We start from the raw sequence: 10,837 nt of genomic DNA on the forward strand, positions 1-10,837 counted from the left end.
GTGTTTTGCTTGCGATTTCACTTATTTGACCTTTGTTGTATAGAATGATGTGTGCAGATGAGGGGGCTTGTACTCAAGTTTCTCTTTGAAGCAGGAGACATCTGGTAGCCAGTAGATAAGCTTTAGAAATTAATGTTTGCATATTCATTGATTCTTGATTTTTTTTTTTATGAGTTAGGGGAGTGGATGTAATTTTAACAAGTTCTAAGTAGTTTACTGGAACTTTTCGTGTGTGGTGGTGTGGGGGACATTTCAGACACAAATTATTCTAAGCAGATCATTTTTATTTGTCTTTAAACATGTCTGGCTGAGATCTTACTTTGGTTTATGCCATTCCCATCAGCCTCAGCTGTACAATGTGTTTAGTTCGAATTAACAAATGCTAGCATGATAACATGGTTAACATTCTAATGTTAGCTTTTATTTGTGACAATGATAGTGCTTTGCGTCAAATGCTATGTCCAAGTACAGCCTCACAGAGAAGCTAGTGTGGCTGTGGACTCTTGTTTAAGGAATGTTTTGGATGATTCGAGTACAAATGAAATCCCCTTCACAGGTATAGGACAGATATCAGAGACTGAAATCTTGAACCAGGAGAGGTAATTACAGTGAACAGACAACGTTTAAAACCATTACCACTCCTTCATCAATGCAACGTCTCGTCTCGCTCCTTTCATAATATGTGAGAAGCTCTCAGAGATCACCAAACAAGGAGCAAATATTTTTAGCGAAACATCACACAAACTGGTTTGTTAGTGAGGGACCAACCGAAATGTTCCCCGTTTCATCCAGAGCTGGGAGGTTGAAGAGTAACAACATGTCCACTGAGAACAGAAACAGCTGAGCTCAAGCATACAATAGATAAACCTGGTCATAAAATGGTGACAGAAACTACACAGACATAGTGGGTAATTATCAATACAGTAAAACAGATGTTGGACAAGGAACACATTTTGTTTTCTAAATACAGAACAAACAATTGGAATAAAAAAAAAAAAAAAAAAAAACCTCACACTTATTTGAGTGAGTTAGTTTCTGTAGTGGTACACATTCAAATTGGATTTCTTTGCGAGCCAGCCATCAGTGATGAATTTAAAGTATTTACAAGTTGGTACTGACATTACATCAGACAGCTTCAGCAGTGTAAACATGGCCGTGGTGTGTGCACCTCTTTGGAAAGGTTTTATTTCCTATACGAGATTGTTCAAGCTTGGCACCAGAATGGCACCAAAATATACAAAATGCTCTAAGCATAAAATGAATTGTACAAAGCAGGTTCCTGCCTTAACTCATGTAAGACGGTTACCAGAGCAATAACGAGTATAAAAAACATGTTTTGAAACGAAATATAAAAACACAATTATATACACACACAAAATTAAAAAAAAGGCAGCCAAGTCGGGAAACAGCATTAAGATAACCTGTGTTCATTCACACAGCACAGCAAGCGGATTCTGCATAAGTTAAAAACAGTTCAAGTGGCTGGAGCAAGCAAGATGCTCATCTACAATGCAATGCGCTTTATTGAGTAACAAACCCTTAGTGTGGGCTTCGAGGGCAGACGTCCACATCGTCAACAGAGAGAGTGCTGGTATACTGAGACGTCCAGTCCCTGAGGAAGAGCTCCTCTGCTTGGCTCTGCAGAGTCTCTTGGCCTTTCTTAACCTCAGAGCCGGTCTGGTTCACCACCAAGCCCACGCCGGCTGTCTGGGTGAAGTAGTTCTCGGACCAGTTGGATGTCCCTGTGAACACAGAAACAGTCACATCAATTAGATTCAGTGACTGTCGCAGGCACTAACAACATTAACATCAAACATTTTGAGAAGTAATCTCTCACCACCACGAGCTCCATTAAAGAAAATATCTACTAAATGCTAAAAACGCTAGGAAGCAATGATGTAAGCTGCGTGGATATGGATACAATTTTTTCCCCACAGAGAGGCGGAAAGAGTTAATTACTTTGTTCAGAATTGTTTTATGGGTGTACAAAATGAGAGGATTAACACTAACCAGCTAAAATCCTGAACTATCAAAAGCAGACTGAAGCAAAATGTTGTTACAGCCTATCCAGGGGTGGATGCTGTATTCAGATCATTAAGTTAAATAAAAGCAGTAATACAACAATGTAAAGAATACTAAAGTTAGGTAAACCTATATAAAATCAACTTGTTCAAAAAATTTGAATAAAACAGATTTGTAGAAAATTCTGGTGACAAAACATCTACTTCACTGGCAGTATAAAGAAGAAGAAAATATAACTTCAAGGACTCAATTCCAGCCCAAAACAAGTTGATAAAATGGAGATTTTTCCTCTCTAAATGAAGCCAATTATATGTTGTGAATAAAAAAAAAAAAACAGAAGTATTAAGTAGCATATAATGAAAACACCTCGATGTATCTCAAAACTGTACCTGAAAGAGTAAATGTACTTATATTCCACCTCTGAGCTTGTCAGTGAAAATGTAGTGAGTGGTAATAGCGTACCTATATAGACCACTCTGTCTGTAACCATGTACTTGGCATGATTGACTCGTGCAAAAGGAATCTTCATCTGCTCCGCTGTTGAAGGCACTGTAAAGATTTTCTGCACAGAAACGAAACACAACAGGAGGTTAGGGTGTATCACCGTTCTGTTCAGGCCGCCATGTCTTCGTCATTGTGCAGAAAATTAAATCTCCCAGCGTACCACATTAATGTCACATTTCAGTGGAGGCCTGTTGAGCACCAGCAGGGACTGCAGGAAGGTAAACATGGAGGAAGGCGAGTGCTTCCAGCAGCTAACCAGGAGTCTCACCTGTACCTCTCTGTAGCAGGCTGCAACACGCAGGGCCGAGTCAATGGCCGGCCAGAACCTGAGTGAGTGAGAGAGGCAAACCAGGGACACACAGCCAAGCAGAGGAAAAGTTAATATTTAATACATTCCTGTGTTTGTATTCACTAGTGTACAGTGTGATTTACACTTCATGAAGAAAGTCAGTGTTTGGACCAAACTAAAAGCATCACAACTTTCTTCCAGTTGGGCAAGTTTCCAGCATTTTTAATCAGGGCCCAGTGATGTGACTGTTGTGAATCAACTTTTTAACAATCTATATCTATTTGCAAGACGTCATGCATTGTATGTTACTGTAATATCTGTATACAATCACGTGACTTGCATAACTTAAGTCAACACAGAGAGTCACAGAGATTTAACACATTATTTTGGATTTTGAATATGTAACAATGCAGCGGTAAATGGTGGCGTGACTCTGGTGCGTTGATTGGCCCCGTCACCTGATAGGCTCTGTGAACTCAGACTGGGGAAGATAGTCCATGACAGAGATGTAAATAAATTTCTTGGCGTCGTCGATGACAGACAGGATGGTGGAGAGGTCGTCTGAGCGGCCGCGGGCTGAGATCAACGGAGGGGCGCTCTGCAGGAAAACAGAGGAGGTAAGAAAAATGAATAAGAATCACAGGAGCAGCCAGAGAGGAAGAGCACTCTGTCACAGACACTCCCCATTGTATCTAGAATGTCATAAATACTCTTGTATGATATTTAAAAAGTGATGTCTGATTATTTTAATGGACTTTTACTAATTTGTTGTATTGATGATCTTAATGCCATTTATCCTCTTCCACTCTGACAAGAACGCAATTCCACTTAAATAAATAATAAATCTAGTAATATATCTGTATTGCCCTTTAAAAAACATGGTAATCCATTTAAAAAAAACAAACTCATTTAAAATATAAAGGCAGTTTTTTTAAAAACATCCCTCTGCTTATAGAGCAGTTTGGAACTTACAGACAGGTAGACTTGAGCAGGGACTCCATTGAACTTCAGGCGCAGGGGATCCTGGGAGCTGGACAGGGCAGAGAGGCGTGCAGGCCAGTACGGTGGCAGGGAGCCGTTGTTCGGGTCGCCAATGCTCCAGTACACCCCAAAGATCCGAAAGGCATCCTGAGCCAGGCAGCTGCAGTCCTCCACTGACAGGCCGACCTCCTTCACCTTGATTTCAACAAAGTACACAGGACGCATTCAGTCTGTCACCACTTATGCCTGCGTTTGTATGCAAGCAGTGGTGTGAGCGTCTGGGGCCCTGCTCCAGGAAGCAGGTTTAATGAGTCATCTGAATGAATTTCCTGAATCCAACCTGGAACCCCCTCTGATCTGGCAGCAGCACAATTACAGTATGTTGCCCTAGATTATTTTACTCAATACATATATCAGCTAAATGTATCACGGCTATTTATCCGCCTTGTGGAACAACATTTGCATTTTAACAATCAAAATTGACAAAAATATTTGCATTCACTTTCACTTAATAATAACCACTAACAATAAGTTACTTTAAGATGCAATTAATCTACAGAATACAATTTACTTGCGTTTAATGTAAACATCAATAATAGGCAGGCACTCTAAAGTCTAGGCATCTTAATCAGCTGTGATATTAATATAATACTAATAACAATAATAATATTTATATTAATATCACAGCTGCTTAAGTTTACTACACAAACAATTGTGCAGCCCTCCCTGAAAGTTTCCTTAAAACGTTACACTGCGTAGTATACAATCAGTCTGAAGCCAATCAAACTGCTGTCTCATTGTAGCCCAGTTAGTTTCACTTGTGTCTTAAAACATGTTCAGCCACTGCAAATAAAAGTGCATTACTGCTCGGTTACTTTATGTCTTAAATGTAGACTGGACAGTAAGTTTTGTCTGTAGCCGCGTCTGAGAGCCACGCTCATGCTATTAACTGGCCAGGACATCAGTTCTACAAATCTACTGGATGGTAAAGTAATCTTTAAGTGGACAGTAAATGACCCTCTTTCTCTTAAAGCAAAGGCTGATGTTTGGAGAACATAATGACTGACATGACATTTGAAAATGCACATCTTCCTCTCCTCTCCATTTTACCTGACTTAGAGAGCGCCAGTCCATGTTAGCGCTACCCAAGTACAAGTGCTTTTGATCGACCACCCACAGCTTGGTGTGGACAATGCCTCCAGTTACAGCCTTGAGGTCTACCTCTCTGACTTCTGCACCTGAAAAACAGAAACCTGCACGATGAGAAATCATGGCTGTTTTCTATTTTGGTTTGAAAGAACAATTAGCACAACAACAGAGGCTGTTCTCCATGTAGTCAGGACGTGATGTACCTGCTGCAGCCAATTCTGCTGTATCTTGAGTTGAGGCCTGGGGGGCGTTGACGGCAATCTGGAGTTTCACACCTTTGGATTCAAGCTGTTTAAGCTGCTTAAAGACCTTTCGTCCCTGAAAAATATGTGGCGATAAGATCGTGCACATTAGAGCTTCAAAAGGATTCATCTACAATCACTGGATACGCTGCATCATAAGGCCAGGGCATGGCGCTGAACTAACCTGAGAGTCAGAGGAGCCAGAGAACTCCAAATCGCTGCCTCGTAGAGTGAAGTAGAAAGCAGCGATATGGACCGAGCTGTTGGCCTTGTGCAGCAGATGAAGCCAGCTGTCTGCGATGCTTTGTCTGGACGAGGGAGAAGACTGGTAGAGGCCCACAGGGATGCTCTCCACCAGATGCACTCTGAACAATGGAGGGGGAAACTAAAGCTACAACCACTTGCACACCAAACAGAACCCTCGATCATCTCAGGTTAGGAGAGCTGATCGAATAGAGCCTGCAAAACATTTCTTTAGCTGCCCATATGTCAGCTTCAAAGCAGCAAAATTAACACAAAGTTTGGTGCAATCATGCTCAGATAACTGTTAATGAGAAGGTGAAAAAATAAAATAATAAAAAGTTGTTTCTTTCAGAATGTTTTTGTCATGATAAGGTTTGGTCTGACTGGAGAGTTTAACACTTTGTTGATCATTTCTTACCGACAATCAGTGCTGCAAGGCTCTGGTACTAATCCAAAGCCCTCCAGCAGGTTCAGTTCCAGCTGAGCTGTGAGCTGAGCCACAGACATGGGAAGCCCGTAGTGCCAAACATGCTGGCCAAAACCCCCTAGAAGCAGCAAGGTAGTGGGCAGGAAGCAGAAGAGGGCAAAACCAGAGCATCCTGAGCTCTACAAAACAAGAGGACAAGTAAAATTTACAATCACAGCTTTGACAAGAGACTGGGACGCAGCGTAGTATCGTGTTGCATGCCACAGCTGCTGCTGCAGGGTGTGGCGAAATTCCTTTTTGTATGACTGACTCTGACGATCAAGAAAACAGTGCGACTGATATCAACAGACTTTATTAGGCAAGTAGAGCGACATAACTCACCTTAGTTACCTTGACTGACTTAGCTTTAGCAGGCTCCTCTGGTGCTACAGGAGAGGCCGATTCTTCAGTTCCAGCTATTTCCTCTGTAAGATCTGAAAACGCAGACTGGCTTATAAGTGGCTCGCGATACTCCTTCACCTCCCCTGAATCGGGGCCCTCAGACTTTCCACCTGCCAAATCATCCTCGCATTCAACATCTGATGAAGACCTGCTGTCCTTTAATTCAAGTATGTTCATCTGCGCTGTCTCCCACGGTGGCTCTTCATTCATGATAGCGTCATCTTGGCTAACCTCAGTTGCGTGAACAACGTCTGCAGACTTTGACTTCATAGTATCTCCAGAGGCAGTGAGGGTAATCCTGCTTTGAACCTCATCAACATCGTCTTCCTGTGGCTTTTCACTGACGGAGCCCTCGTGTGGAAGGTGAGATAAGGTGCCTTCTGCTGTGGTGTCAGATTCCATTTCAAACCTTTTACTCTCGTCTTCGTCTGATAAACGTAGCGCGGATCTGTGCTCTGGTCTGAGCGCAGGCCTGGGGCTGACAGTCATGGAAGGGCACGGCACAAACTCAGACAAACTCCAGCTCTTGGGTACAGTATTTAGGGAACTATGGGCTGTTCCAGGGACTTGTTCTGTGTTGGTGAACGGTGACGGAGCGTCGAAGCCAACTTTGGGGACGCGGATCGACGGCAGGGGTAGTGCCGTTTCTCTGACATCGGGTAACTTGGACTTGGAAACCTCTACACTTCCAACCCCAGCTTTCTCGTGGGGCTGAGCTACATGGACAGGGGTATCTTTCTTGGGAACAGGCAGCTCTGTGTTCTGGCTCGCACCGATGGGTCGTTTATGGAAAGTAGGAATTCTGGAAACGGGTTTCCCACCTTTGCGGTTCATGTCTTCTTTTTCCTCAAGCTCTTTTTTTGCAGCCCTGTCGGCAGCCGAGAGACGTTCCAGCACAATGCTGCAATGCTTCAGTTCCTGAGGAAGACAGAAATTCATTAGAAAAATCTGTCTATGAAAGTAATTTCTCCATATGCACATAAGTTTTAGTTGTACATTACACCAAAAATACCTTTAAGCTAGCAGTTAAACAGCCATTTTCAAACTCAATAACCTGTAGTCTTTTGTTCCTTGCCTTGATACTGTTTAACAACAACACTATAACACTGTACATTAACTCGAGAGGCGTCTGCAGAGCTGTAATTGCTAGAGTGACCACACCTATTCAAATGAGCGCTCCTATCTGATTCTCCTCAGCATGGCTACCGCAGACTGTTTAATGTTTAATGTTGTCAGGGATGTTTATGAACCTGACATGCGTGTTACCATGGCTTCAGCATCATTTAACTTTGCATCCTGATGGAACAACAAACAGTCAACTTGCTTTACACCAGATGTTCAATGGCAACCATCTTTCAGTGTTCCAAAATAGATACCCGGGATGGTTCATTAGGGCGTGACAAGTCCACAGGTCACATTTCTGTGGCTGCTGCATTCATTCAACAAGATGTATTATAGTCCTCCCACAAACAATGAATACTGACATCTACCGCCGTTTACAAACAGTTTTTACCTTTTATTGATTGTGAAATCCATTTTAATAAGTGAGTCTGTTTGTATAGTTTTTATTTTACTGTCCAACAGCATAGGCCGTCACAATTTTTTTCATGTCACAGCCGGGAAACCCCAGGTGTAATGCATGCTGGCTCACAGCTCACTGAGACACTTGAATAGAACTGAGCCATTTAATGATATTAGTAAGACCTGGGCGTTGCCTGCTATGACAAGTCAAAATGTATGCCGTGAAATAGACGGATGCATGCAAATATCTTTTTTCCATTATTTTCAAAAGAACAACTAATAAATCTACCTACCTACCTATATGATAAAAACAAATTAGCCTAAATATAATCCCCACAAATATTGATAGTGGCCTTATAAGTGCAGTACTGGTTTAGTTTTTCGGTTTATATGTAAATATCTAACTCATAGGCCCAAAACATAAATCAGCTTTACTTCTCTACAAGCAGTCTAAAGGAGATTAAGACACTTCCGCACTAGCCTGCCAATATTTCCTGGTGATGATTACATGCTGCTTCACATAGACAAAGGTTATTTCTCACCACATGAAAAACGAGTAGTAGAATAAAGGGTTTTGCCACACCCAGGGATCCTGCTGTAGGTAGCTAAGCAGTCCTGGCCTATACAAAAGCTGCATGTGTGTTTGTTTGGGTTTTCTGTAGGGTGATTTACAGACTAACCATTACACCGGCCTCCTCAGCAGTTTCCTCCTTCAGCTCAGCAGGACTTTGATGTCTCTCCATCACTTGGCTCTGGACAGTCTCAGAGTCTGACTCATCTGACTCCTGGCAGGACAAGGTCGGTTATATGCACAGTTAACAAGGAAGAAACAGCACTGAAGTAATAATGCATCAGTTATACTTTCCACAATCTAACAATGGGCGTCGTGTATCGGTTGCATCTTCATCTACACCATGCCAATTGCAAAAGTAAAAAATAAATAATAGAGGCAAAAACGCTTTGTCATCTTCCTCACATAGAAACGTCGTCGGCGTGGAGAAAAAAGTACTTACCATGATGCAGTGAATTTCTAGGTGGTAAGTTTTGGCTGGGCGCAGGGGTTCACACTCACTGTGAGCTCTGAACGCTTATGCTAACAAGCTAAACAAATATTATAAACGTCGCAAGTCGCAATGGCAGTAAATATACCACAGTTGAAGGCGGGCTGGTTTCTAGATAATCCTTCCTTGAGTATTTTTGTCCTGTTAGCCAGCTAACGTCGCTGCCTTTGACGTTAGCGAGCACGCTACGTGGCCGACTGTGAAGTTTTCAGCGGTGGAGGAAGAGGAGGCGGAAAAGCTGAGTAATAGAAATACCCACCTCGTATGAAGTACTACCGTGCAGGCGGATCGACCTTCTCGGTACCTCATTTGCCTCTCTGGGGTTGATGGACTTTCTGGACCGCAGTACCATCGGCATCTTCCAGTCCAGTAATACACAAGCACCTTCTTCACACGAGATTAACGGACGGAACGGGACGCGACGTTAATCAGCAGTTAGCGTTAACTAACGTTTTCTTGATTTCCAGAGCCTACTGTGGCAAACGGCTAATTGAGCTTTGGTACACACAAAGTGCATTAGACAGCTGCTATTTATGAAAACACATGAGTCAGTGAGCTATAAACAACAAGAACGTTTACTCTAAATGCGCCGTGCTTATCAAGAACATAAGTAAACAACAAATTGAAGAAACCGCGATTTCCTGTCGTCACTGATTGGCGGTTGCACTCAAAGGATTGGCTCCGCCTATCAGACGTTAATGCAGCCCACACAACACGGAAACGAGTGTTTAACATCGTCCGTAGCGCACTCTGGACTCCGATGTTCACTTTAAATAAGGTCTGTTATTATAGTTCACTTATTATTGACACCTGAAACATGGGCTGGTGTTGTGAGCAAGTAAAGTGTAATATCGCGACAGCTCAATAGTCTACGTTAATTTTAGTGTACAAAGTTAGTTTCGGTTAACGTTAGCTTAGCCGCTGTTGAGCAGCCTGAACGGAACCTGACCCGTTGTTTATGTTCAAAGGTAAACACACACAGCTAACTGGGTGACGGAGTTTCAAAGGGTAACATTTGCTGAAAAATACTCGGGGAATGAAAACATGTAAAATTACAGTACAAATAGTCCTACAAATACTACACGACCGAAGAGAAATGTTCATGTTTTTGAGAATGTTTACGTGCTTTTGTATTGATTAGTTAAAGCCACCGTAATGTGACTGTAATGGGGCTGCATTTTGTCAATGGCTAAATTACGGGTAATTTGAGAATATTTTAAGACAAAAAAAAATGTTTGCCTAGTAGTGGGAACTATGGAGAAATCATACAAGGTAGATTTATATTTATTCATTATTTTACAACATAGGGTTGTTCTGCTCTTTATGCTACCCCCCAAAAAACAAACATTATGTAAAAAAAACCTATATATAGTAGATGGATGAATGATAATAGATCATAGAAATATAGCTAGAGCTATGATCTATTAGGTTAATATAAATGTTATATCACATACAGTCCCCTCCAAAAGTATTGGAACGGTAAGGCAAATTCCTTTGTTTTTGTTGTTCACTGAAGACATTTGGGTTTAAGATCAAAAGATGAGTATGAGACAAGAGTTCAGAATTTCAGCTCTGATTTCCTGGTATTCACATCTAGATGTGTTAAACAACTTAGGACATATCAGCGTTTGTATTACACCACAGCATTGAGCAAAAGTTATGGAACAAATAATCTTAAAGTAAATAACATTTAATATTTGGTGGCATAACCCTTGCTTGCAATAACTGCCTCAAGCCTGCGACCCATCAACATCACCAAACTGTTGCATTCTTCATTTGTGTTGCTGTTCCAGGCTTTTACCGCAGCTTCTTTCACTTCTTGTTTGTTTCGGGGGGTTTCTCCCTTCAGTCTCCTCTTAAGGAGGTGAAATGCAGCTCTATTGGGTTAAGGTCAGCTGATTGACTTGGCCAGTCTAAAACCTTCCACTTTTTTCCCCTGATGAAGTCCTTTGTTTTG

The 10,837-nt window shown here is 41.9% G+C and overlaps 2 protein-coding genes across 9 annotated transcripts in view; one reads left to right on the forward strand and one right to left on the reverse strand.

Annotated features, from left to right (window-relative positions):
- Window positions 1–1,505: 1,505 nt before the first annotated feature.
- The window catches only part of pld7 (phospholipase D family, member 7), an 11,224-nt gene continuing 1,892 nt past the window's right edge, over window positions 1,506–10,837 (reverse strand). The window contains exons 1-12 of one of the 6 annotated variants that reach the window (XM_046031295.1): window positions 9,140–9,813; window positions 8,500–8,604; window positions 6,248–7,216; window positions 5,849–6,036; window positions 5,372–5,552; window positions 5,149–5,263; window positions 4,907–5,034; window positions 3,788–3,991; window positions 3,274–3,413; window positions 2,687–2,852; window positions 2,485–2,584; window positions 1,506–1,742 (exon numbers count right to left, since the gene is read on the reverse strand). In XM_046031295.1, coding sequence (XP_045887251.1) covers window positions 1,540–1,742; window positions 2,485–2,584; window positions 2,687–2,852; window positions 3,274–3,413; window positions 3,788–3,991; window positions 4,907–5,034; window positions 5,149–5,263; window positions 5,372–5,552; window positions 5,849–6,036; window positions 6,248–7,216; window positions 8,500–8,604; window positions 9,140–9,238 — 2,598 coding nt within the window. In that variant the 5' untranslated portion in view covers window positions 9,239–9,813 and the 3' untranslated portion in view covers window positions 1,506–1,539. The other 5 variants (XM_046031294.1, XM_046031298.1, XM_046031297.1 and 2 more) reach the window with 5 other exon arrangements.
- The window catches only part of gpr137 (G protein-coupled receptor 137), a 7,851-nt gene continuing 6,381 nt past the window's right edge, over window positions 9,368–10,837 (forward strand). The window contains exon 1 of one of the 3 annotated variants that reach the window (XM_046031307.1): window positions 9,368–9,848. The gene's annotated coding sequence lies outside the window, so the exon portion shown is untranslated. Of the gene's footprint in view, window positions 9,849–9,996; window positions 10,153–10,837 lie in introns of those variants that run through there. The other 2 variants (XM_046031305.1, XM_046031308.1) reach the window with 2 other exon arrangements.

The sequence above is a fragment of the Micropterus dolomieu genome, linkage group LG19, assembly GCF_021292245.1.
Source record: "Micropterus dolomieu isolate WLL.071019.BEF.003 ecotype Adirondacks linkage group LG19, ASM2129224v1, whole genome shotgun sequence".
Taxonomy (NCBI): Eukaryota; Metazoa; Chordata; class Actinopteri; order Centrarchiformes; family Centrarchidae; genus Micropterus; species Micropterus dolomieu.